Raw genomic sequence first — 26,998 nt, forward strand, 5'->3', positions numbered from 1 at the left:
AATGAGGCCGGTTCCCAGCATGCACTGGAGCAGGACGCCAGCACTACAACCACAGACGAAGCTATTGGGACGAGAGGCAAAGAGCAAGAGAGAGTTAAAATGCAGAGCAGTCCTCCTCGACAGCACCGGGCCCTGCACACACAGGTAGAGTTGGAGGTGAGGGGAAGCCCAGCGCGTGTCCCTGAGGCTTAGTTAGGGACTCCTGCTGACGGCAGCTCTGCACAACACTGGTGGCTTGGCAGGAGCTCTGACCATGGCTTTTGAATGCTTTAGTGAGATGGGTGGAGTGTTGTGTTCCTAGGAGCAGCTTTGGGGGCAGGACAAGGGCCGCTCTCCCCTCGCGTTCTGTCCGGACGCGCTCCTGGACTAGAAACACTCCTTTCTCAGATTAAGGCTGCCATGCTAACCTCCTGCTCTTGGATATCCCCTGCATTCACCAGACTGCAGCAGACAGAATGACGGGCAGCAACCCGGTGTCCCCAGCCTCTTCAGGCTCGCCTGCCTCCAGCGGCAGCATCTCACCCCCACATCTCGCTCACGACTCCTCCCTGGACAGTCACCTTGGCTTTGATGTTCCCAAGACGCAGAACAGAGCCCTCGTATCACCTGGGATGTACATCTCCCCTGACCCAGCGAGCATGTGGGACAAGACGCATGCGGAGATTGCTGAGCAGGCCAAGCACGTAAGCGCACGGCCCCGAGTCATTGGGCCCTTTCCACAACACCCTCTTGGCCCCCTTGGGCATTAACACCCACCACCCAGGCTAACGGAACGTGCACTGGGTACTTCCAAGCTGCCGTGCCGAGGGTGGGAATGAGCTCCCTAACTTGGGCCCGCTGCATTTCAGGAGGCAGAGATCGAGAATCGCATTGCGGAAATGAAGAAGGAAGGATTCTGGTCCCTGAAAAGGTTATCGAAGGTGCCTGAGCCAGTTCGGCCCAAAGTGCACTGGGATTACCTTTGCGAGGAGATGCAGTGGCTGTCTGCTGACTTCGCCCAAGAACGCCGCTGGAAAAGGGGTGTTGCAAGGAAGGTGAGTTCCATCGTCGAGGTGGAACTGTCCACTAACCTCCAAACCTTTATCCCATCTCCTTCAGCCAGTTTTCACCCATATATACCCATCTCCAGGCCTCTGAAATGCAAATGCCATTGCGTGGGACACTTCCTAACTGTCCTGTGGCTTCAACATTTCATTGTGATGCCATTTTGTGGCCTTTAAGGCTTGTGCTATTTCAGAAAGGCTGATCAATGTAGGCCCATAAACATTCCATCTGCAAAGCCTTTAGTTAGCTAGAGCTAATCTGCCCCAAAAGCCAGCTCCTGAAGAAGGACTGTATAGAAACCCTGAACGTCTGTGGCGAGTTGCAGTCACTGAGGGGTCTTTCTCTCCGTGGCTGCATGCAGGTTGTGCGCATGGTAATCCGGCACCACGAAGAACAGAAGCAGAAAGAGGAAAGAGCCAAACGGGAGGAACAGGCCAAGCTGCGCCGCATTGCTTCATCCATCGCCAAAGAGGTCAAGCAGTTCTGGACCAATGTAGAGAAGGTACACGAGGCAGCTGTGCTTGCATCACGAGAGCAGCAGGCAGCCCTTGCTGGTCTGTCTGTACAGGCCCAACCCTCCAGCCAGTTTTCTCTTTACCTTTAGTATACCCCAGGGGTGCAGGACCTCGAGCTGACAGGTCTAATCCAGCCCATGAAGCCTCTTGGGGTTCCTCCAGGGGGCAGGGCTTAGGCTCCAAGTCCCGCCCCTGGAGGAATCTCCTTGGAGGGCTTCCTCCCCACTCTCACCAATCTGATTGGAGATAACCAGCAGGGGCATGAGGGGCAGCAGGCATTGGGACTCACCTGTGCCAGGGGGAGCGGCTGCTCTTCCCTGTGCAGGCGAGTGCCCTTATGCTTCTTCCGCCCCGCTACCCTCCAGCTATGGGGGAGGGAGGCAGGGCAGCCAAAGCAGCTGCGACCCCTTCACTCCTCTGTAAAGAAGCAGAGGTGACCCACCCGGCTCTGCTTTGCCCACCTCGGCTCCTTCCCCTCCAGTGTGGGAAGGAGGTGGTGCAGGCAAAGTCGGGGCAGAGCTGATCTAGTCCCCACCGCTCCTCTGTGGGAGGAAGGACAGGGGCTAAGCTGGCTCAGCTTCGCTACACGCCAGGCTTCCCTCACCAGGAGAGCCCGTGCACAGTGAAACTTGGGCCAGGGAACCAAGCGTGACAGGTGGGCTTGGCTGCACCCAGTGTCATCAGGATTGTAGCCATTCTCATCTGATCTCATACAGCCTGCGGAGGGCTGGGGGTCATCTCCCCCCCCCCCCCAAAAACAAACCCTAATTCTGCACCCTGGTCTAGTCTCTTTCATCAAGGATACATGGGATTCATGATGTAAGGGTACAGCTTTGCACCACAGCTGTATAGCTTGCTCTTACAGTTTGGTGGTTGGTGGATTTGCTTAATTAGAAGCGCCGTTTCAGCCCTTCTACGCTTTTAGGTTCATACCAAGAAATGTGCAACTTTGAGCACTTCTCATGCTATATATTTCCCTACAGCACCCAGTTGTTCTGTGCCATCTCAAACCCCTTTCCCATTATGATGACATTTTTTTCAACGTTCAATTGGAACCACTGTCCTGAATAGTAACTAGGGGTGCCGATGAACAGACAGTGCTCTGGAGGGCTTGGAAAACCCAGTGGGTCTTGAGTGGCTTTAGCCCCAGTTTCTACCTCCAGAGCAAATTCCAGCAGCAGCCAATCCTGCAGGCAGATGACCGTTGAGATGTCTTTGAATCCTTCACCTCTCTTAGGTTGTGCAGTTCAAGCAACAGTCACGTCTGGAGGAGAAGCGGAAAAAAGCCCTGGACCTGCAGCTAGACTTTATAGTGGGCCAGACGGAGAAGTACTCAGACCTGCTGACCCAGAGCCTCAATGAGACCCTTCCAGTTTCCAGCAAGACCAGCGGCTCCCATGCCGGCTCTACTGCCTCTAGCCCGCCACCTCCCAGTCACCTCATTGAGGATGAAGGTCAGAAGCTTAGACGTCTCAGTTCTGGTCTTTGAACCCGCGAATCCCCAATCCACACAGGGCTAGCTCAAAACTGGTACCCATACAGGCTATACATCCCATCTTCCACTCTCCAGACTCTTGCTTCCATTAAAAGTTCACTTCATTGGAGGGGGAAGCCTCCCTTGTCCCTTCCCTATGCTCACCCCACCAATCGTGGGCCAGAATTGTAATCTACGCTTGTTCTGAAGGGATTGCTTGTCACTCCCATGGGGTTTCGTCTGATCCCTCATTTCCTTTTCTGACAGATGGGGATTTCCAGCCCCATGAGGAGTCAGACGATGAGGAGACAATTGAAGTGGAGGAGCAGCAGGAAGGGAACGATTCAGAGACTCAGCAACGGGAGATCGAGTTGCTAAAACAGGAAAGTGAACTGCCCCTAGAAGAGCTACTGCAGTCCCTGCCACCCCAAATCCTAGAGAACTCCTTCAGCACGTCGCCTTGTGCCTCCAGTTCCGACAATGAGGACGAGGAGGAGGGTGACAGTGAAGAGGAAGACGAACTGGAAGAAAAACAGACCTCGAAGAACCTAAAGGTGCTGCTGGTTTATGGGCAAATCTTGGGTTGGGTAGGCTAGGGGTGGGGGTGCATTTAGATTCTGCAAGTAAGGAAACTCAGCTGCTCGACTTTGGAAGTCCAATTTTCAGAGGCGTCGGCAATAGATATTTGGCAACAGGTGCCCATACCAGCCCTCGCCTTGACTGCCATCTGCAGCTTGTTCCTCCCTGTGCAGGCCTTAAGAACATCAGATGAGCCCTGCTGGACCAGACCAAGGGACCCTTAGCCTGGTCCAGCAGGGCTCATTCTGCTCACACAGTGGCCAACCAGCTGTCCACGGGAAACCCACAAGCAGGACAAGGGGCCACAGCACCCTCCCACTCATGTTTCCTAGCAACTGGTGTCTATAAGCCTACTGCCTCTGATACTGGAGGTAGCACATAGCCATCGGGTCTCATAGCCCCCGATAGACTTCTCCTCCCCTTTTGAAGCCGTACAAATTGGTGGCCCTCACTACATCTTGTAATAGTGAATTTCCAGAATTTAACACTGCTGTGTGAAGAACTCCTTCCTTTTATCTGAATCGCCCATCAATCAGCTTCATGGGATGACCCTTTGGGGTTCTAGTGTGATGAGAGAGCGGTTCTGTGGCCCTCTTGTTTCTGGCCTGCTTTCTGCAACGTTGCCCATGCAGTGCTAAAGGCCTGCCACCTTGATCTGTCCCTTGAAAGCTCTTTTCCTTCTCTGCTCAGCAGGAGAAACCAAAGCCTGTTACTCAGAGGGATAAAAAACCCTGGAAGCCTGATGAGGAGGACGAGGAGTTCACTGCCAATGAAGAGGAGGGTGAGCTTGTTCTTTTGGGGCTGGAGTTAGCAATGCCGTTAACGGGAATTGGGGGTGGGGAAGCCCTGGAATCTTCTCAGGCAGTAACACAGAGCGCCCTTCCTCTTCTAGCGGAAGATGAAGAAGAAACAATAGATGCCGAAGAACAGCTGGAAGGGAATGTGGATCATAGCAAGGAGCTGGATGACCTCGCCGAGGAAGGTACGGAGGCAAATTGCGGTTTGGGTGGCGAATGGGGGTCCAGACGTGTGCTCCATGGGCCCTGAAAACAATTAGTTCCGTTACTAAATTGTGTTTCCGAATGTCTGCTAGGTCTGTGAACCACCGTTCCCAGAATTTCTGCTCTTAAAGGGACGTAGGGCCAGGGTAAGCACCTGCCCCCAACTCAGGACTATATCTCTTGGAGTACCCCCCAGAAATGTCTCCAGTAGCCCTGGAGCCTGTAATTGCACTAAAGAGATCAACCTTGCTTGTTGATGGATTTAGTTGGGCCTGCATTGGTTGTTTTCACTTGTTCCCAAAATCATGGGGAAAGAAAGTATTTTTGCAGACAAAAGTCTAGAAATGGGCTGATTTGAACTGCTGGGCAAGGCAGGGGTGGGCTCAGAAAGGACAGCAAGCACTTCAGCCCAGTCCCAGGCTGGGATTCGATAGCTTGTGCTGCCCCCTCTGTTGCGACCCGCAACTTGGCTCATCTCTTTGCTGACTGCGTTGCAGAGCAAGGGAGACACTTCAGCACAAATAGGACGTGGTTAGGGCTGGGGATAGAGAACGCCTAGGAGCCTGTGGGCATAATGCGATGCCGTCTTCCCCGCTGATAGGCGAGCTGCCCATGGAGGAGCTGCTGCAGAAATATGCTGGTGCCTATGCCTCGGACTTTGAGATGGAGGAGTCGGACACCTCATCCGAAGCCTCGGAGCCCAGCACTTCGGAGTATGAGGAGGAGTCCGAGGAAGAGGACAGCAGTAGCCATTCAGGTAAGAAGGAGGAGAGAGAGGATCCTCTAATGTTCAACCGAAACCTGTATGTGAGGGCTGATGCTGCCACCTCCAAAGCTGAGTGGATTTTTCTGAGCGGTTTTCCTCAGCCGTCCTTACCCCTCCCCCAATCTCGAAAGCAGGCTTTGATTTTTGCAAAAGTGTTTGTCTGAAGCATAATTTAGGGTGCCATCCAATACATGTTTAGACAGGGGGGGAAAGGCCCACAACTCCCAATATTCACTAGCCAGCGTGGCTGGCTGGGGAAAGCTGAAGTTGTAAGGCTTTCTTCTGTCTAGACATGCATAAGATTGCGCCCTTAAATACGTTGCATTTTTCTTGATGGAAGCTGGGGCATGTCACAAGTGATGTACTTGTCTGGAGAGATGTACTTGTCTTCAGCTGTTTATAAATCGCTGACTTAAAGATGGTCGGAAGAAGTTGCCCAGCTGCTTGATGGAGGGTCCGGCACGTCAACGGAATGCGGAATCTGCGTGCGCCTCTTTCTCCTGATGAACCTGCATTTCCTTCTAGACTCCACAGAGGAAGGGGAGAGTGAGCAGGAGGAAAGTGAAGAAGAGGATGCCATTGAGGAAGAGGAAGACGCTTCCGTGAGCCAGGAGGAGGACTTTGGTGTTGAGTATCTGCTAAAGCAGGATGAGGATCGTGGTGGCGAGGGGGACAACGACTCGACTCCAGCCCCAGGGCCCAAGAAGGAGATCACAGACATTGCAGCCGCGGCGGAGAGCCTGCAGCCCAAAGGTTACACCTTGGCCACGACACAGGTGAGTCACGGGGTCAGCAGGGTTGGGCTGGAGTGAAAGGATGCAAGCCGATGACATGGCCCTCCTCCCATTCAGGTGAAGACACCCATTCCCTACCTGTTGCGTGGAACACTGCGAGAATACCAACACATCGGCCTCGACTGGTTGGTCACCATGTACGAGAAGAAACTCAACGGTATTCTGGCGGACGAGATGGGGCTTGGCAAGACCATTCAGACGATCTCCCTGCTGGCACATCTAGCCTGCGAAAAGGGTGGGTGAGAGGCTTTGAGAGGACCTTGCTCGTTGGGTGGTGTATAATAACTGAGGAGGAGGGAGGGTGGGGATGGGGGCCCACACAAGAGAAAGGACGCAAATGGTGTGTTATACTAAAGTTGTGGACTGGCACCCTCTTTATGGCTCGCATGTGCTGGCTTCCTTGGTAGTCTGCCTTTAACACACCTATTTTGGGGGTGGATACACTGTGGCGAAGCTGGATTTGTTCCGGTTGCAGTATGTGCCGGAAGACAGAGGCAGCCTTGCTCTCCAGAAGTGCCTGAGGTTTTCTGTGCTCCGTTCCTGCAGGCAGTTGGGGCCCCCACCTGATCATCGTTCCCACCAGTGTGATGCTGAACTGGGAGATGGAGATCAAGCGCTGGTGCCCCAGTTTCAAGATCCTCACGTACTACGGGGCACAGAAGGAGCGTAAGCTGAAGCGGCAGGTGAGGGGATTCAAGCCCTTGCGGCTGGGATCAAACACAGGTTTTGCGTCTCACAGTAGAAATGGTTTGAATTCTCCAGGTATGCAAAGGAAGGATGTTCTGTGGTGGGAAAAAGTAAAATCATGTAATTTTCCTCCAGGATATGTTGAGTTCTGTAGGATCTTCAATAAAGTCTTAAAATAGGATCCCTCCCCCCCATCTGCCCCCATCTGTTTCTAAGTAAATTTAGGGGTAGCTGATCTAGTCAGTTAGACACTAGACCCCATTACTATTATGTTGAGTAGCATGTGTGGAGCTAATGCCGGTTTTGGGGGCTATTACGTTACGCCAGGACATTTACTCTGTTTTAGAGCAAGAGGTCAGCAGAAGGTCAATTGGAATCTACTGGTCTGTGTGATTTGCAGTAGATCAGCAAGGGTACCTGACTCCCTATTGTTTAATAATAGCAACAACAAAATAACTTTTTCTACCTAAATTAGGCTGCTGAAATGAAGAAGGTTTGGGTAACCAGGAGTTGACTTTGTGTAAAAAGACTATAAGCTCAGTTCAGTTCTGTTACTGATAACAAATTCCTAGATTCAGAATGTGCTCAGAGGCTTCCTTTTCTTCAGTTCTAAGTGCATGTCTTTGTACCTGGCCCAGGTGGTTAGTGAGCCTTGCAGGTTCTAGCAGAAAGAAGGGAGGAAAGGGAAAATTAGATCTGACTAGGGTGTTTTTGAAAAGGTGAGATGATCCTTGTGGGTGATTTTAATATAGTCTGCCATCCATATCTAGGTAGCATAGGAAGGAATATGCAAGTATAACCCCCTGCCCCAAAAAGTTCAGAAAATGGCTTAAAGAATTGGAATATAGCAGAAATTTGGCACTGTATGAAACCAGGAGTTAGAGATTTCTTCATGTTCTAATAGGTATAAACAATGTACTAGAATTGATTTTATGTTTATCTGATCAATTTGGGGAAAAACAAGGTGGTGGATCTAGGACAAATTGGATCATGCTTCTGTATTTAAGTGCTCTGGCAATTATTAAAGGCAGAGCAGTGAAACATTTTGATGGCTGTAGTCTTTGCTGCTTCAGGCAAGACCAGTTAGCGACACCCCAAGTTGGGGATATACAAGAATTTTCTTTTGATATTTTCTAGTTCTCTAAACTACTTGATAATGGTGTAGAACGCACTTAAGGTAGATAATAAGGGTGTGAAGGGAGGAAGGGGTTGCTCTAGCTCTCAGTAGTGTAGGCTTCTGAGAGCTAGGTTGCTCGAGTCAAACACCAACCCAGCAAGGTAGGCTGCCACCTCCCCTTATGTCCAACTCAGCCTGAGCCAGGGGACCTTCAGACCTTACAAAACATGGCTACGGCTTAATAGAAATAAGGGCCCAAGCCCTGTTTCAAAGTCCTAGACTTGAAACAGTAGTAATAACCAAGAGGAAAACTCTGTACTTAAGTACCCAGGTTTAATTGGAATAAAGCACCCAATTTCAATTACGATAGGTGGTAAGTTTATTTATAAAAAGGGAAAGGGATAACATCCAACAAAACAGAACAGCCTTTAAAACTGTTTTGCCCAGTACTTACAAGGCAAAACGACAAAGCTGAAGACCAAATTAAGACAAAGGGCAGCCGTAGCCCCATTTGTTTTCTACTCAGAAGGCTTTGTCAAAGGTGAGGTGGGCCTCCTTAGAAAATCACCAGCTGGCTGAATAGTTTCCCCAGGCTTTCTGTGGGGTGAGAAGTTCTCACAGAAGCCTAGCAGAAATCATTCCGTCTAGTTGGCAAGAGTTCTGCTCTGGCCTTGAAGGGCCTTGAGACTAGAACTGCATGAGGTACCCCATGCAGGTGGTTTAATAAGTACATGCAGGCCCATCTTCCCCAAATGGAGTTTTTACAGACAGCTAGACCACACGAGGTAAATGCATTTCTTGACAAAGGGGCTTATTGTTCAGCATTGCTTCATATAAAAATAAGGAACAAAGAAATGGCTGCCATGGGAGCTAAAGATAAAATAGATGAAGCATATAAGACATGACAGTTGGTACAAGTGCAGAAGCTTGAGCTAACATATGTGTAAGATGGAGCATTCATTAGCACATTTAAAGCAGAATTGCTTTGGAAAAGGTGCAAAACCTGATAAATATCTAGTATTTAATTTTTTAATTAATTTTTATTGTAAAATTTCAACAATACAAAACCTTAAGGAGGAAAAGGGGAAAAAAGTAGCTACATAGATGTGAATATATTAACTTTAATACATGCGTATGAATTCTGTATGTGTGTGTGTATACACATATATAAGAAAATACAGCTTTCAAGGAATTATAATCAACAAATACAGACCAAATATCCATATAAATACCCATTTATACACCATGCTTTTAAATGTTGAAAGCATTGTGAGGGCTTCAATCCATTGCCTTACAGGAGGTGAGCATTTATCCTTCCAATGTTGTGACACCGGTCCTTTAGTTGTCAAAAGGGTGTGGAGAACCTATTTGCGCTAACTGTTTTAACTTCCAGGAAGCAGGTAGATAATTTAAGAGGCCACGTACATCAGTAAATATTAAAAAGTGTTCCATATAAGAACCTTTTCCCAAAAAGAGGCAACTATTGGGCATTGTCAGAACATATGGTTAAAAGCATTAACTGTGTTGCACCTGTAGCAATTATCCAACTTAGACAAATTCTTATTTGGATTTGGATGGCTTTAAAAGGAGGTTGGATGAATTCCTAGAGGAGAAGGCCATCAATGGCTACTAGTCCTGATGGCTATATGCTACCTCCAGTAGCAGAGGAAGTAAGCCTATGTACACCAGTTGCTGGGGAACATGGGTGGGGAGGGTGCTGTTGCACAATGTCCCTCTTGTGTCCCATCAGCTAGTTGGCCACTGTGTGAACAGAGTGCTGGAGTAGATGGACCCTTGGTCTGATCCAGCAGGGCTCTTCTTATGTTGTTATTAAAGAGACATTGTGGCATCCAATAGAAACAGAACAAGAGTTTTGCTGAATAAGATGTAACCTGAGATCCATAGTTGCTTCAGATATAAAGCTTCGATCTGCTGATTAGTCAAAATGGGTCAGTCCAGGTCCCTTATCCATTTCTGCTTGAGACTCTGTGTATCACATTTATTCACCAATAATAAGTATTTATCAACATAGATTGTGGGTCGATATAACTGATCAGCCTCAATAAGTGCTCCCAATAGCGAAGGAGTCTGAAGCTGCAAAAGTGGCAGGGCCAAACCTAGATTCCAATTTCTTTTTGCAATTGCAAGTATTGCCATTCAGCCGTAGTAGACAAATTGTATTTAAATTGGCAAAAAATAGAATAGTATACCTCTGTGATGATAAGTAAAAGCGCCTTGATTCGAATTGCTCCGGACTCCTGGATACCATTTCTCCCACTATTGTTCCCCCAAAATGGGATGCGGGGGGAGTGAGTGGGGCTGAAGAATCCAGTTCATAGTAGGAAGCATGTCTACTCAGATGTAAGCAGGACTGAAGCACTCAACAGCTTTCTCTCCTGGCCATACCCTCTGCCCTGCAAGGGAAAGCTCTTATCTCTGATCAGCAGCTGGTTGGAGATAAAAGCTTTTCCCTCCCAGTGGGGCCAAGGGAAGAAGCTGCCATTGTGGATGGGGGAACCCTGTGAGCTTTTCAGGCCTATGAACCATAGGTCCCCCTTATACAGTGGAACACAATAGAATGAGCATATTCCCTTGTATGAACTTTTATGGCTCACTTGACATTAAAAATAAATTAGTTCAACATAAATATTGCCATCTTGGGATAAGCATAACAACTAAATTAGTCCCAGAATCTTTCCTCTAAGGATCTTTCAGAAATCATGGACTGAATTAATTAGAGTGGGAGCATTTTCTCAATAATACGTTCAGTGTTAATAAATGGTTTGGTAAGCAGTAGGCTGATTAAGTTGCAAAAGAGAAACTGGGAAGCATCTGTAGCGTCGGTATTTCTAGGTGAGACATTTTGTAACAAATGTTGCAGGTACAAAAGGGCAGAGTGTGAAGACTTAATGGTGCAAGTGACAGGGAAGAAAGGTGCTCTTTCTCAATGACATTAGATTTGCCAGATGGGATTCCTAAGAGCATTGTGGGCCAGAGGTCTAGGATATGCCTGAATGGTTGCTAACTGGCGTAGAATGCCTACGCTTTATCACAAAATGTATCACTACCACAAAATTCTGTTAGCAAAATTTAAAGACATAATGTGGGGGCAGACTTACTTTTTTCTTTTTTGGTCAATTCTAATGCCATTTGAGATGGAAGTAGTACCCTGATTCCATTACCTGCAGTTGAGCTATTTGATTCAAGATTCTGGCTTTTGTGCAAAATTAGTAGGAGTCTTACCGGATTCAAAAATCTTATAGCAAACAGTTTACTTGGGTAAAACGATATTGTAGAATATTCTGCCTTGATCCTCTGCAACTTACAGAAGTCTTGATACTCTACTATAACGGTGCAGAACCTTTGGCCCGGGGGCCAAATCTGGCCCTTCTGGGGTTCAACAGAGGGCTGTGGCTCCTTCTCCTGGCCCCACCTCCTTACCCCAACCACTAGATTTTATAGTCCCTCCCCCTTGCAGTTCTAAAAGGCTGAAATGCCTTTCCTAAGGCTTAGCTTCTGAAAGTAAGAGCTCTAAACTCAAATATACTGATGTCTGCACCCCTGCTCTACAACTTACTGTTAAACGTGGTTGCAACTAACACCATTGGAAATCCGCTTCAGTGCCATTCATAAGAAACTGGCTTAGCGAAGCGCTAGAAAGTGCGGAAAAGGACAAAACTGTGGATAAAATATGTGGGAGCAATGATTCTCCGACTCTTGAGTTAGGAACAAAATGGGCTCCATAGATAAATGATTGGCTCAAGGGACAATTTTGCCGTCGTAAGTAGGTGTCTGCAAGAAGCGGGGTAGCGAACAGCCGTGTTGTAACCCCCTCACTGTTTGTGTTCAGGGTTGGACCAAGCCCAACGCCTTCCACATCTGCATCACCTCGTACAAGCTGGTGCTGCAGGACCACCAAGCCTTTCGACGCAAGAATTGGAAGTATCTGATCTTGGATGAGGCTCAGAACATCAAGAACTTCAAATCCCAACGCTGGCAGTCATTGCTCAACTTCAACAGGTGGGGAGCAAGGGATGTTGGCCTCGGAACAGCGGAGGGCCTCCTCCTCCTCCTCCTCCTCCGAGCTTCTCACACGCCTGTTGTATTTGCGTTCCAGCCAGAGGCGTCTGCTGCTGACCGGGACCCCTCTCCAGAACAGCCTGATGGAGTTGTGGTCCCTCATGCATTTCCTGATGCCCCACGTCTTCCAGTCGCACCGCGAGTTCAAGGAGTGGTTTTCCAACCCGCTGACGGGCATGATTGAGGGCAGCCAGGAGTACAACGAGAACCTGGTCAAGAGGCTGCATAAGGTGAGTGGGGCAGGAGGGGAGCGCCTCTGGCAGAGTCTGCTGAAACTCTACCGGGGGCAACTCACACGCTGGGAAAAGTTCTAGGATGGGCGGGGAAAACCTTTCCTCTGCGTTATCCTGCTAACAGGTGCTGCGGCCCTTCCTCCTGCGGAGGGTGAAAGTGGATGTCGAGAAGCAAATGCCAAAGAAATACGAGCATGTCATCAAGTGCCGGCTCTCCAAGCGCCAGCGTTATCTCTACGACGACTTCATGGCCCAGGCGACGTAAGCGCAGAAGGGGTGCTGGGCGGGGGTGGGGGTGGGGGGTGGCAGGGGGGAGCACACCGAGGGCCGGGATTGCGGAAGGCTTTTGCTCGGGGCCCGGAGCTTCTCTCAGGCAGGGCATCTGGAGACGGGAACGGGGGTCCTCAGGACGTGCTCAGTGTTTCCTCCCTGGCTTCCAGTTCTCCCAGTTCCTCCGCACTGGGCAGCCCTCCGCAGCCCTTCCCTCTTCGAGACCAATGCCGGGGACTCCATTGCTTGGGGCCTCTGGGCCTGGCTGATTCTCTGTGGCTGGTTCCCCTTTCAGCACCAAGGAGACCTTGGCCACCGGGCACTTCATGAGCGTCATCAACATCCTGATGCAGCTCCGCAAGGTCTGCAACCACCCCAACCTCTTTGACCCGCGGCCGATCCACTCGCCGTTCATCACGGAGGGTGTCTGCTTCAACACGGCCTCCCTCGTCCTGCACGCCCTCGATAATGACCCTTTCAAGGCAGGTGTCTCCACCTTTGGTTTCGGGGGAGAGAGTGGGGTTGACCTGCTTAGGGGGCGCCGGGGTGGGAAGGTGACCGGTGTCTTGGGGGCAAATAGGGCCCACCGTCGGCAGGGCAAACGAGGCCTCGGAATTGGGTTGGGCCTCACTCCCTGCTCCTTACAGCACGTGGACTTGGGCATTTTCGATTTGATCAACTTGGAGGGCCGGGTGTCCCGTTACGAGACGGACACGTTCCTGCCCAAGTGGAAAGTGACGCGGAAACTGATTGAGGAGATTGCGGAGTCCCCCGACCCTCCTCCCAGGCCCAAGCCAGTCAAGATGAAAGTGAACAGGTACCTGGTTTTCCTCTCGCTGCCTCCTCTTCTGTGGGCAGCTTCAACCAGCGGTTTCATTTCCTTTTCCCCCCCCCTCCAAGTCTGGGCTCCACGAATATTCTTGGCAGGCTCAGAGAGGCCACTCCAAGCCTTTTCCCTTGGCCTCAGGCTCGTCAGCTCTGCCTGATTGGCCGTTTTCTCTCCCGAAGGAGAGGCTGACATCAGGAAGCGGTTCCGCCTCTTTCAAGCAGCATCTGGCTAACAGCCTGGACCCCCTCAGCTAGTGTGTTCCCAAGATCCTGACTCAAAATATTTCCTTGACTGGCTCAAGAGTCTTGCTTGAGTTCTGCCTGGCAGGGGCTCCAGAGAACGGCGCTCTAATCAGGGGAAGGGGATGTCCAGGACTGGGGTGCTGAATCGCTCTCTTTCCCCCGTTTCTTCCTCTTCAGGATGCTGCAGCCAATGCCCAAGCCGGAGAACCGGACGGTGGTGCTGGTGAACAGCCCTCGTCCCCCAGCCCCCCTGCAGAGACCCATCGCTCCTGGGCTTCCGGAGCCACTGGCGCCTGCTCTGGCCCCCATTCCGCACCCGGGCCCGGTCTTGCCAGGGCCCGTGCAGCCTCCCCCACTCCCTGTCTCGGTCTCCCTCCCCATGTCCATCCCGATGGCACCCTCGCCAGTGACCATGTCCGTGCCAGTGCCGCCTTCCGCCCGACCGCAGACCCAGACTCTAGTGCCTACGCTGAGCCAGAACAGCACAGCTACTGCCCTGCTGCAGGGCCAAGCCTCCGCTCCACAGGGTAAGGTACAGAGGTCCCAGAGAGGTGGCGGGGAGAAAGGGCTGGAGGGTGATTCCCTCTCTCGGTGGGGCCCTGGTTCCGAAGCAGTCCTCTGCAGGGTTGCACCGAGAATTTTTACTGCTTAAAAGGGGGGGACGGGGACGGGGACGTTGATGCTTGTGTCTGACATCGGCGTGTCATTTCATTTCTTAATTTTAATTTTGAAACGCTGAGCTCCTAGCCCTTACGACTGGGGAAAATATGTTTCTGTTTTGTGGCAGAACGGCTTCAACTACGTCTTATCTGAAGGAGGGGGAGATAATGGGAATTGCTGGGAAGGGTGAGAGAATCGGGTTGAGAGAAGCGTCTCCCGTTTGGAACAAAAGAAGCACTTTTTTAGGCGGACTGGGCCAGATCCGGAAGCCCCTCCACATCTCTCCTCTTCTTTTCCCACAGTCCTGCCCATGGCGATGACGGCCGCTCAGCTGGTTCCAAACACTCCCAGGCCCGTCCTCCCACCCCCTGCCATTTCTCCTGTCACAACCGCCGCCTCTGCGCTGAAGCCTGGTGTGGTGCCGGTCTCCATGGGGCAGCAGCAGCCCATCAATGCCATGGGCATCACCCCTGTGGGGGGGCAGCACCCACAGCAGCAGCCCATCAGCACCTTGGGCATCACCTCTGTGGGGCAGCAGCAGCCCATCAACACCAAGCCCATCAGCACCCTGGGCATCTCCCCCATGGGGCAGCAGCAGCCCCTGAACACCTTGGGCGTGCCCCCGCTGGGAGGGCAGCAGCAGCAGCAGCTGCCAACCAGCACCCTAGGCCCAGCCCCCGCAGGCCAGCAGTCTACCAGCACCATGGCCACCGGTGCCATCGGAGGCATGATGAAGCCTGTGAACATCCACCCTGCTGTCCCCACCTTGCCCGGCTACAACTTTGCAACCGGACCTCTGCAGCAAAGGCTTCTGCTGTCGCCGGACATGCAAGCCCGCTTGCCCTGTGAGTATTGCAAGGACGGCGGGAAGGAGGCAGCGCAGAGCGGGGGGCTGCTGCCGTCTCGAGCCTCACCGTCCCTTCTTTCTCCGCAGCGGGCGAAGTGGTGAGCCTCGGACAGCTTGCCTCGCTGGCCAACCGGCCCCTCCAGAGCGCTCCCGGCAGCAAACCCCTCACCTTCCAAATCCAAGGGAACAAGCTGACCTTGACGGGTACGCAGGTGCGCCAGGTCACGATGCCTCAGCCAGCCCGACAGCTGCCAAGTAGGTAAACCCCAGTCCCCCCACGATTCCAATGACGCCCCGCTGCTCTGCATGCCGTGTCTCTCGCCGGACTGTATTACTCGAGGGAATAGGTCGGGGGTGGGCCGCAAGAATAACAACAATAAGCATGGCGCCTATTAAAACGAGCGCGTCGGAGAAAACGCTCTAGCCTCCCCTCCTCCCCGGCATGCTGGTTTTAAATGCGCAGACAGTGCCCGCGAGAGAACATCTGACTTGCCATCTGCGGCGGACTGGTCCTGCAACGGAGAACCTCTTTTCTACTTCCCATTACCCGAGTCCTGCTGTGGAACCGAACTCAGAGGTCTTAGTTGTAGGCCCACAAGGAAGCAACGAAAATCTTGCGAGATTCATGCGTGGGGCAGTGACGACTCGAGGTTGAAAGGGAAATGGGGGGGGGGGCTGTGGGAGAGGGGCTCTTTTCTCTTTAAGTGCGGGAACCGTCCCTCTAAGCTCCTGGTGCCTCTTTGTGAGCCATCCGGTGACCCGAGGGATACAGGAAATGCCAGAGCCTTGCCTGACCTAGAGGACCACTGTGTCTTTGGTGGGATCTCTGTTAGGAGGGCTTACACCTGCACACTTGACGCACTGCTGCCCCCTGCAGGCCCGACCGGCAGTTGAAAGGACAATTCTCTCCCTTCTTGCTCTCCTCCTAGGGAATGTAGTTCACTTGGTGTCTGCCGGGGGGCAGCACCACATCATCAGCCAGCCGGCGCAAGTGGCTTTGATCCAGGCCATGGCCCAGCAGGCTGGGCAGGCCCCAGTGGGCGTGCAGGCTGTGCCAGGCCACCAGCCCCCCACCATCCTGCCCGTCCCAGCTACCAGCGCGGCCGCTGCCGCTGTCGCCTCCACGGCAACTATCAGTGTCCCCATTGCTGCCACCCAAGGTCAGTCAGTATCAGGATTCCTGGGTTTTATTTGTTGAGGGGCTGGATGCCAGGACTCTTTCCTCGGTCAGTAAGCCTCCCTCTTTGCCCTCGCTGTCTCTCCTTCCTCTCCGCTTCCCTCCTCCTGTGTCGGTTCCATCACCTGCAACCAGCCACCTTCCACTCCGTGTCCTTCTCCTGGGCCTGAGTCTTCCGCCACACCGCTCCCCGCACTCCGACCACGCTCCTTTTCTATGCCTTCTGCTTCGTAAAGCTTTGCCTTTCTGTGCTGGCGTAAAACAGGCGTCACAGAGTAAGAAGCGGCCGACGCCTCCGCAGGGCCACTCAGTGCAGCCTCTCTTCTCTGCCCTTGCCTCTGCAGTGCCCTCCTCTGCCGTGAACAGCTCTGGGGTGGTGAAGATCGTGGTGCGTCAGGCCCCTCGAGACGGCCTGGTGTCCCCCTCGCCCGGCCTGCAGCAGCCCCCTCTGCGTTCCGTGACGCCAACAACTGCCCCCACCCTGCCTGGCCTTCCGGCGGCCCTCCTGGCCCAGCGAGCCCCGCTCACCATGAACCCTGGGCCCCCGGTCCGGCTGCCCGCTCAGCCCCTGGTGCCGGTGAGGACACCCGCTCCAGCTCCTCTGCAGGCCCTGGTGAGACCCATGCTGCGAATGGTTCAGGCGTCCAACCCCAACATGGAGCAGCATCTGGGTAAGCGTGTCTCCCGTTGTCCCCCGCAGGGTTTTCTGCGTCTGAGATGATTGGAGGGTTGGAAGATGGTTTCAGGTTCTTCAGCGTCAGGTTTATTGGAGCCTTCCGTTGCTCCCCCGGCCCACAGCCCTCAGGGTTGCGCTCTTGTTTCCTCCTGCAGTGGCAGCTACCCCGCCTCCCACGGTGGCTCCCTTTGCAGTCACCCCGGCTGCTACCATTACTGTCGCCACCAACGCCCCCCCTACCATGGCTTCCCACATCACCTCCAGCCCAGTGCCCAAGGAGGAGCCAGAGATGTTAACGCTGCGCTCCACGACGCCGACACCGCCGCCTCCCCCGTCTGTCCTGGCCCCAAGGCCTCGACGGCAGCCGCCTCCCCCTCCCCGTTCGCCCTTCTATCTGGTGAGTTGCCTGGCCAGGGGATTTCGGGCCTCTTTGGGGAAGGGTGGGGCGGGGTTGCCAAGCGGCTGGCAGGCGCCCTGGGGCTTGCGATGGGGGAAAGGGGCGGGGTTCCACGCCACCTGACCGGAGCGTCTCTCCCCCCCTTCCTCTGGGGCTGCAGGAATCACTTGAAGAGAAGCGGAAAAAGCAGAAGGAGGAGCGCCTCGACCGGCTTTTCCGCCTCAACGAGCAGCACTGCAACCTTGTGCCCATTTACGGGACAGAGGTGCTGCGCTTCTGCACCCTCTTCCCCCCTGCTCCCCCTTCTTGGAGGGGGGAGGAGGAGGAGGAGGCCAGCGAGGCGCCGGCGGAGGCGGCCCAGGAAGTAGAACCGAAGGGCTCGAGAGGGGCTAGCTATACCCACTGCTACGCAGCGCAAGTGCAGAGGGACCCCCAGCGCCTCGAGGCCTACTGGCAGCGGGCAGAGACCTTGGCCCAGGCTATCCTGACGCCCCAGCAGCGAATCGAGGAACTGAGGGCCATCATAGAGAGGTAACGTTTTCCTCCTGCAAGCATTTAGGCATTGGGAAGGGGGGAGGGTGGCGGCAAGGGAACTCGGAGGCTACGGAGAAGCGCTTCTGTGTTTGCTTGGGCGTCCCGGCTTTAATCCCTGAAGACACCCCAGGAGTCCCTGCTCTCCAGAGGCGTCCTGGCACTGCCCTCACTGCCCTTCACCTTCCTTCTGTCTCTGCAGGTTCATTTTCGTTATGCCTCCTGTGGAGGCGCCTGCTATCGCCATGCACACCTCTCACCCGCCCCCATCGCTCCTGCTCCAGCAGGCTGTCTTCAAGGAGACCCTGCGCCAAGAGCTCTCGCCCCACGCCAGCTGCCTGCATCGCATCATTTGCAACATGAGGACGCAGTTCCCAGACCTCCGCCTCATCCAGTACGACTGTGGTACGTGTTGCAGGGCGCGCGTGGCATCGACTGGGGACGAGGGCCATGTGCTTAGGCCAGGGGTGGAGCACCTCTTTCAGCCTGAGGGCCAAGTTTGGTTTCAGAGAAGCACTCGGGGGCCATATTTCCGTATTTGAAGGCAACAGGGATGGGCCCCCAAATTACTAGTGTATTATAATGTAAAGTTTTTACTGACGGTAACTAAGCGTGACAGGAGGCATTTCATCGTTTTAGAATGGGGGGGACAGAGGATGGACAAAACCCAGGAAAGCATCAAATGTTCAACGGTTGTTGTTGGTGGTGGGCATCTGGGGAATCCCAGCATGCCATGTTGGGACTTCAGGAGAGGGTGGATTTGGCCCCTGGACTTGACGTTGCCTCCCCCTGCTTTAGGCTGTGTGTTAAAGCCGGGGAAATTCTTTCTGGATGGAATTCTGGCAATTCTTTGCCTGTTGGTCAATTTCTCCCTCCCCAACCTCCTTTCACCTGCAGGGAAGCTGCAGACGCTGGATGTTCTGCTGCGGCAGCTCAAGTGGGGGGCCCACCGAGTCCTCATCTTCACCCAGATGACCCGCATGTTGGATGTGCTGGAGCAGTTCCTCAATTATCATGGGCACATCTACTTACGGCTGGACGGGAGCACTCGCGTGGAGCAACGTCAGGTAAGGGATGGCAGGCGGCGGTGGTGGTGGAATGCGAAGGGAGCACCCAGGACAGCAAAGATTTACCTCAAAAGTCCGGGAAACGATTCCCCTGCGTTTGGAATTAATGGGGGGGGGCACACACTGGCCTTTTGCCGTCGGCCGGTGGGTGGACAGGTCAGGCGCTGAGGACTCTACCGAGAGAGAGGAAAGAGAGAGCTGGGCCCATCATGGAATCTTCACCTCCTAATGTAGGGCCCTCTTCTGCAGGTGTTGTGTGATGGGAGCTAGGAAGTAAAATCCAGAGTTCCAGCCCTGTTTTTTTTTTTTGTTCTCTTTTTGACCCTGGGTTCTTTTCTGACCCTGGCAGGCACTCATGGAGCGTTTCAATGCAGACAAGCGCATCTTCTGTTTCATCTTGTCAACACGCAGCGGAGGTGTGGGAGTGAACCTGACCGGGGCTGACACTGTGGTGTTCTATGACAGCGACTGGAACCCCACCATGGACGCCCAGGCTCAAGACCGCTGCCACCGTATCGGGCAGACGCGGGACGTTCACATCTACAGGTTAGCCGGCCTCTGCATCCCCTTGGCCTTGAGCAGAGAAAGCGGCCTTACGTGAAGCCTAGCCATTGGCCCATCTAGCTCCGTATTCTCTGCAACTTGTGGCCCTGCAGATGCTTTAGCCCATCAGTCCTAGCCAGTGGTGAGGGACAATGGAAGCTGCAGGCCAAAATATCCGGAAGGCCACAAATTGCACTGACTGGCAGGGGCTCTCTGGGGCTTCAGGGGTCATTCACAACCTTTTTTTGAGTTGCCAGGATCAAAGCGAGCACGTGCTCTGGGAGGTGAACGAGCCATAAGAGATTGCGGAATGCCCTTTCCAAAGGAGACGTGGGCACGACACGTTCATGCTTGGGAATGTAATGTAGACGCTGCGCACACACGCGGCAAAGTGTAGATCAACTCTCTGATGCCCTCTTTAGGTTGATCAGTGAGAGAACAGTGGAGGAAAATATCCTGAAGAAGGCCAATCAGAAAAGGATGCTGGGAGATATGGCTATTGAGGGAGGCAACTTCACCACAGCCTATTTCAAGCAGGTAATCACGCCAATCTATGTCACTGTTGCAGAGCCTGGAGGCTGAATTGTGCATTCTGCCACCCATGAGATAGTTGGTTTTGTGATACTATTGCTTTGATGCTAAACTTCATAAAGTGGTCTCTTAACTAGCACTGGGGATGATCTTGAGACGTCCTTAGGAGTGACTGCCGAGGGGTAGCTGCTGTCTTAGTCTTCTGCAAGAAAGGCATCTTGCAACATTTTAAAGACCACCCAGTTAACCGCAACTTAACTGCAACATGGTTTTTCAGCAGAAGCATGTCCAAAAGGAGGTAGCTCGCTGCCCAAAGGACATTTGTAACTGGTCCATTTCTGTCCTCCTCAGCAAACCATTCGTGAGCTGTTTGATATGCCACTAGATGAACCAGCTAAGAAAGAAGGGGATGCCCCAGCTCTGGCCCAGGAGGAGGAAGAGGACCCCATGGCCACCAAGCAGGCCCAGATCCTGGAGCAGGTAAGCGTCCTTCACCCAGTCGTGTCGCTGAAGGAAGGAAGGATGGTTGCCTTCTGACGAGAGGCCTTGCTTATCTCTGCCTGGCTATGTCTGGCTCACAGGCACTGTGCAAGGCGGAAGACCCCGAAGACATCCGGGCAGCCACCCAGGCCAAGGCAGAGCAAGTAGCCGAGCTAGCAGAGTTCAATGAGAACATCCCTCTGGACACCGAAGAGAGGCCCAGCAGAGAAGAGGAGGAAGAGATGTCGAAGGCAGAGCAGGAGATTGCCTCACTCGTAGAACAGGTGTGTGGTCTCTTGCTGCTGCTTTTTACCCAGTGGCACTGCTTCTGTGCCTTTAACCTGGAAGAGATGGAGATAGAATGGTATCCTGCTTGTCAGCGGTGTACGCTGAATCAAGCTGCCCTAACAGACCACTGTTCCGTCTGGCACTGTCTGCTCTCTCTAAACCTCAGCTGTGGGCCCTCCTTTCCCAGCAAGACATCCAGGAAGCTCAGTAGCCAGCATCATTTCAGAAGCTCCGCTTCCCAAATCCATCTTCCCCTCCTTCGAATTTGCTTCGACGGAGTATAACCCTACCGTTTTCCTTATTTTGACTGACGGACCTGCACTTTTCCTCAAAGATTCCCTCTGAGTGTCTTTTTCCCTTTTGCAGCTCACCCCCATCGAACGCTACGCCATGAACTTCCTAGAGGCATCTCTAGAGGACATCAGTCGGGAGGAGTTGAAGCAGGCAGAGGTAAACTCCCCGTCCATTGCCGCGTATAGTACCTTGTCAGGCACGTGTGGCTGAAATTTTGGCTGGCTGCGTCTCCTTCCACTTTGAAGTTGGTCAGCTCCTCCATCTGATGTAACTTCGTAAAGGCAGCCACACAGCAACCATCTCTCAGGCTGTTGCAAGTCCCATTCCTCTGGACTTGCAACCTTTCATGGAGATGACAGGCCAGGCTGAAGGTTGGTAGAGCCAGGGTGTAGTGTGAGGGGTTCAGTAGCCAATCCTACTGGGGAAGGAGGTGACTTGGGCCTCCGGAGTCATGTTCTCCCTGGTGTCCCAGACTAAACCGGCCTCTGGCCTGCCTGGGCATCACTTGTTCAATTCAAGGTACAAGCCTCCTTTGGGTGTCTGCTCAATCTTCTTTTCTGTTGCCTTTAGGAACAGGTGGAAGCTGCCCGCAAAGACATCGACCAGGCTAAGGATGAGGTGGTCTTCAAGCTGCCGGATGAAGATGAGAGCTATCTCCTTGAGGAAGGCTCCAGCAAGAAGAGCAAGAAGGCGAAGGGTTCTAGCCGCACAGCCTCGGAGAGGACAGGCACCCGCATGAGTGAAAGGCTGCGTAGCACCCGCCTCCTGCCCCGGGATGGGGACGGTGGAGATGTGGAGTCCCCCCAGGCTAGGCTGCCTAATATCCGGCATGCCCGGGGAGTGGCTGATGAGGAGGATGACGGCCTGCCCCAAGTGGCTCAACACACACGAGGCGCTGCTGTGCGTAGAGAGTTGGTGCGGGAGGAAAAGCCTGCCCAGGCGGTCCTGAACACTCGCAGAAATTTGGCCCGCCGAGAGGAGTCGTGGACTAAGGCCCCAACTACTGGGGACAGGGTGCCGAAAACAGCCCCGCACAGAACTGAGGCTTCTGGGGACAGGGGTTTGAGACCTCATCCCCACAGGACAGAGGCCCCGGTGGTGGGAGATAAGTTGATACAAGCTACGCCGCAGAAGCCAGATCCAGGAGCTGCTGGGGACAGAGTCCTACGAGGCCCCCCTCCTAAAACAGAAGCCCAGCCTGCTGGCGAGAGGCTGCCACAAAGTGCCCTGCAAATAACAGACTCTGGTTTGGAGAAGGTGTTGACGCCAGGCCCTCAGAAGCCTGAAAAACCACCTGGGTTGGATAAGTGCCACGCCAGCCAACCTCCGTCTGAGGCACCAGTGTCTGAGGCACAGCCCCCCCAGCTTTATCCCCAGGGGGGGCTTGATGGGGAGGTGCTCAGATTAGAAGCAGGCATTGGAGAACGTGAAGAGGAAGTGACTTCCCAGCTCAGTCCATCAGCCCCTGAATTCCAAGTTGCTGAGCACATCCCAAGTGCAGAAGTAACACCATTCCGGGTACAAGATGCTCTAGTGGCTGAACAGTTGTCAGTTGCGCAGACACCACCTGTTGCTGAGGCAGCCATTCTAGAGATCCCAGCTGCTAAAGAGAAGGCACCAAGCCCAGCGCCTCTTAATTCCGCCCTGGAACTACCTACTGAGAGCAAACCTGAGGTTGCTTGCGAGGTGAACCTTCCTTTGAGTGAGCAAAAGGAGTGCCTGCCCCAGCCAAAGGACGCGCCGGCCATCAGTGCCAGTTACAGCACTGCAGAGCAAGGATCATTGAGCTCTGTGGATGAGGAACCCAGGCAGGAGGCTACTCAAGAGATGGCACTTTCCGATAATGCTGATGGGGCAGCGGCTGAGACTCTTTCCTCCCCGAACTCGGAGGGCAGCCTCCTGGAAGCCGCCAATAGTGTAGCCTCCCAGTTGGACAGCGAGATCCCCAAGGCTGAGGTGCCTGTGCTCACTCCCCCAGACCACTCCGTGGCAGCTGCTAGCTCCTTAGTTCAACTGGAAACTCTGCCCTGCGTTGAGGAACAGAATGGTTTGGAGCAGCCATCCGGAACTGGAGACCTGCCTTGCCCCGTTTCAAACTTGGTGGACCAGCCCCAGTCGGAAATGTTGCCACCAGAGACTGCGTTGCCATTGTCAGAGGTGGCAACAGCTAACAGCGAAACCAACAGCCGCGACGAGTCGCCCAAGCAGGCTGCAGGGGCGATGGGGGGAAAGCTTCTTGGGGATGAGCCCCCAAACAAAGAGGCTGAGGTTACAACCATGTGCCCTGAGGCCGTCTCTTCACAGGCGAGTCCATCAGCCGCAGGCATCTGCCCAGGAGATGAGAGTCTTTCCCTGGTCAAGCCTCCTCGCCGTCGAACCAGCGCTGACCTGCAAATCTGGCAGAGCTTTCAAGATCAGGACGGCCCCACTGCCAAAGTCTTGCGCAAGCTGCCCGGGCGCCTGGTCACCGTGGTGGAGGAGAAAGAGCTGATTCGGCGTCGCCGTAACCGTGCGCGCAAGCTGGACGTTGCGAACAGCACCATGGCGAGTCCCAGCAACAGCTCGGCGCAGAGCATGTCAGAAGCCGAGATCTCCCCTTCGGGGAAAGAGCTGCCCCTGTTGCGGGATTTGCCTGCCCGCCGGAGAATTGAGCTGGAGAGCCGGGCAGCAGCCAAGGAACGAGACGACAGCTCCAGAAGGGAACTGCTCGTTAGCGCTGCTGACGAGCCCGTCAAACGCAAACGAGGGCGTCCCCCTAAGAGGTCCTTCAAGCGGAGACCAAGTTTGCTCCGGTCCCTCCCAAAGCCACCCGTGGAGATAAACCTCCAAAGCAAAGCACCAGAGCGGAAGCTGCCTGAGAGCCAGCCCCAGAGTAAGACCTCGGAGCGGAAGGTCCCTGACACCCTGCCCCAGAGCAAGGTGCCAGAGCAGAAGCTGCCTGAGAGCCAGCCCCAGAGTAAGACCTCGGAGCGGAAGGTCCCTGACACCCAGCCCCAGAGTAAGATGCCAGAGCAGAAGGTGGTTCCAAGTAAGAACTTGGAGCGGAAAGTAGCCGAGACCCAGCCTCAAGGTAAAACCTCGGAGCGGAAGGTGCCAGAGACCCAGCCCCAGAGTAAGATGCCAGAGGAGAAGGTGGCTGACACCCAGCGCCAAAGTAAGACCTCGGAGCGGAAGGTGCCCAAGACTTCCTCGCCCAAGAATAAGTCTCCCAAGAGCAAGACCGAGAGTAGTGAGAACGACTCCCCAGTGGAAAAGCGAAGGCGTGGTCGGCCGCCCAAGGTCCGGGAGTCCCCCGTCATGTCTCCCAAGGCTTCTGCTTCTGAAAAGCTGTCATCCCCATCCACGAAACCTCTGATGACAGAGCTACCCCAGAAGGTGCAGAAGTCCTCTGGGCCGTCCTCTATACCAGAGGTGACATCGAAGATCCACGAGTCACCGGACTTGTGTCCCAAAACAACTTCTGTTTCAAAAGCGTCACCTAAGCCACGGAACCGAACGCATCCCAACCCCACGTCAGTGTCAAAATCCACTCCTAAGGCACGAGAACTGTTGGCTGCTCCCCCGAAACCTCTTTCCAAACCAGCCACAGCAGTGTGTGAACCCCTTGGGGCTCCCCCTACAGCGGTCTCTGCAACGGAGCCTTCCCCGGCAAAGCAGGAGCGGCCTTCTCCGATCCGTTCACGACGCAAAGCTGCTCTGCGTTCCCCAGCGACAGATTCCTCGCTGAAGCGGAAGAGGGGGCGGCCCCCAAAGAACCCCCCTTCTCCTCGTGTGGAGGCTGCACCACCTCCCGCCTCGACCTCCGACCAAGAGACCTCCACAGAGAAGCAGGCCCCAGCTCCTCCCATCCGCAAACGGCGGAGGCGACGGAGAAAGGACGAGCTGGGCCCGTCGTTGCCCGCCGTCAACCAGAGCTCTTCAGAGGGCGAGGAGACGCGCCCGCTCACCAGACTAGCTCGGCACAAGCGGGAGGAAAAGCCGGAGTCTTGCGGCGAGGGTGTAGCTCCGCCCTCCCCCAAGCCAGCCGTCGCGGAGGGCGCCGCCTCAGCCGAGAGCAGCGCTTGGGAACAGCCTTCCAGCGACCCCCCGGCCCGCTCCACCCGCCTGCGGCCCGGCAGTCTCGTTCCGCCCCTGGAACGGGAGACCCAGCGCCGGAAGCGCCGCTGCTCCTTGGAGGGCAGCCGGCTGAGCAACAGCAGCAAGTCGCCCGCCCCGCAAGCCGCCTCGGAGCCGGAGGGCGGCGAGTCGGAGTCTTCCCTGCGGTCCTCCTCCGAGTCCAGCGGTAACAAGGGCACCCAGCAGCCCAAGCGCCAGTGCTGTGAATCGGCCGGGGGGCGGGGCAGGGGGAGGGGGCGGGGGCGGCGGCAGCACGGCGGCACGGCTGACCGCATCCTCCGGAGCGCTGCGAAGCCTGCCGACGACGCCTGCCCAGCCTCCTCCCCTGCCCCTGCTCGGAAAACGGGCTCTGCTTCCGCCGCAGCTGGGGGAGCCGCCGGAGCGCCGCCTCCCTCAACCGCCGCCTCCCCCCCAGCTGCCCCGGTTACCTCTTCGCTAAGTAACAGAGGCCGCAAGCCCAAGACGTGACCACAGCGCGAGAAGTTCCGCCGTCACTTCTCTGCGGGGAGGGAGCCGTGGCCGCCTCTGCCCCACCACAACACCGTACACCGAATCCGCCCGCCCCGCCCTTGCTCTTCTTCCTCCCGTTCATGTGGGGGGCAGCCGATGGGGCTCACCTGTCCCCACCCAGCTCCCTGCATTCCAGACTTGACTGTTAGAGTACTACTTGAAAGGAGGAGGAGGAGGAAGAGGGCAAGCATGGCGGTTCATTCCCAGGTGCTCTTCTCCGAGTGGGGCGAGGGCCACCCCTGCTGAAGCTGCTAGCTCTTGGGGGGCAGGGTGAGGAAGAGGGTTGGCTCAGCTGCTGTGTCACGGGAGGAAGTGACCGGGTCAGCCCTTGGCTCAGCGAATGCTGTTGCGGCTTCCTGATTGTGGAGTGTGTAGGGGGGAGGGGGAGCAGCACCCTAGAGCTGTGGCCCCTGGAGTTACACTACAGGGCTCCCATCCTCCCGCTCCCCTGAATTTCCTACCGTTCAGTACCACTTTGGGAAGCCTCAGCCCACGCTGTTTGGCGCTTGCCTCCCTTTTTATAAATTGTCACGTCTGGGAGTTAGGTGTCCCTGTCCTCTGCCCCTTTCCTCCCCCACCCCCACCCACCCCAAAAAAAAGAACCTGCAGGGGATTCCCTCCTGATTTATAACACAATTAGCTCTTACTTTTTTAATGGCTTTGGGTTGGTTTTTAAAATGACAGTGACCAAATGCTGGGTCCCCTTCTCTGGCTCTCCTTTCTGATTGTCTCCCTGCTTATTCCGTTCACCGCTTAGGGCCCTCTTGAGGCACAAGGAGGGGGGAGGGTTGGCTCCTCAAAATGTGGGGGGGGGGTCACGCAGCCCGCCCCAACCTGGTCGCGCCCTCACCGTTTGCACCACCACCAGGAGAAAACTCTCTTATTTTTAATTATGTATATTGCAGCCTCACTGCTCCAAGGACCCTTTGCGGGCGTCTCGGTTGGGTCAAATCCCCTCTCCCCACCTCTGTGTACAGCTCTCATTGTAAAATAGGTTCTTTTGAACATAATCTATGCAAAGGTTATTTTGTATAGGGGAGCACAACATTCCCTCCCCTCCCCCACCGCAGTGGGATTAGAGGGTGGCAGCAGTTCTCTGGTTTGGGGGGGGTGCAGTTGGGGTGGAGGGGGAGGTGTTCCCACGGAGCTGTCTTTCCTACTGAAGCATGTTCAGAACTTGTACAGAAGACCGATGTAATCTTTCTTCAGAATAATGCTATGAATAAAGTGTTAAAAAAAAAAAGAGAAAA

At 54.4% G+C, this 26,998-nt stretch overlaps 1 protein-coding gene across 3 annotated transcripts; it reads left to right on the forward strand.

Annotated features, from left to right (window-relative positions):
• On the forward strand, nt 1-26,328 carry SRCAP (Snf2 related CREBBP activator protein). 3 transcript variants are annotated; one of them, XM_063138340.1, is made up of 32 exons: nt 1-156; nt 441-683; nt 849-1,034; nt 1,406-1,546; nt 2,797-3,013; nt 3,301-3,587; nt 4,306-4,393; nt 4,505-4,594; nt 5,215-5,370; nt 5,905-6,155; nt 6,231-6,408; nt 6,720-6,856; nt 11,828-11,997; nt 12,095-12,287; nt 12,415-12,551; nt 12,856-13,042; nt 13,208-13,377; nt 13,809-14,158; nt 14,594-15,136; nt 15,226-15,393; nt 16,068-16,298; nt 16,660-16,986; nt 17,147-17,388; nt 17,549-17,919; nt 18,122-18,324; nt 18,817-18,986; nt 19,336-19,532; nt 19,952-20,066; nt 20,412-20,540; nt 20,642-20,824; nt 21,195-21,278; nt 21,693-26,328. In XM_063138340.1, exons 1-32 carry the CDS (start codon nt 100-102, stop codon nt 25,704-25,706), a joined length of 10,215 nt encoding a protein of 3,404 aa, XP_062994410.1. In that variant the 5' UTR covers nt 1-99; the 3' UTR covers nt 25,707-26,328. The 3 variants fall into 3 exon arrangements, with proteins under 3 accessions (XP_062994410.1, XP_062994411.1, XP_062994412.1); XM_063138341.1 differs by having other exon boundaries at nt 1-144; XM_063138342.1 differs by lacking the exons at nt 1-156; nt 441-683; nt 849-1,034; ... (3 more) ...; nt 4,306-4,393; nt 4,505-4,594 and adding an exon at nt 4,704-4,759.
• The last annotated feature ends 670 nt before the right edge of the window (nt 26,329-26,998 follow it).

Source organism: Elgaria multicarinata, chromosome 11, assembly GCF_023053635.1.
Source record: "Elgaria multicarinata webbii isolate HBS135686 ecotype San Diego chromosome 11, rElgMul1.1.pri, whole genome shotgun sequence".
Classification (NCBI taxonomy): Eukaryota; Metazoa; Chordata; class Lepidosauria; order Squamata; family Anguidae; genus Elgaria; species Elgaria multicarinata.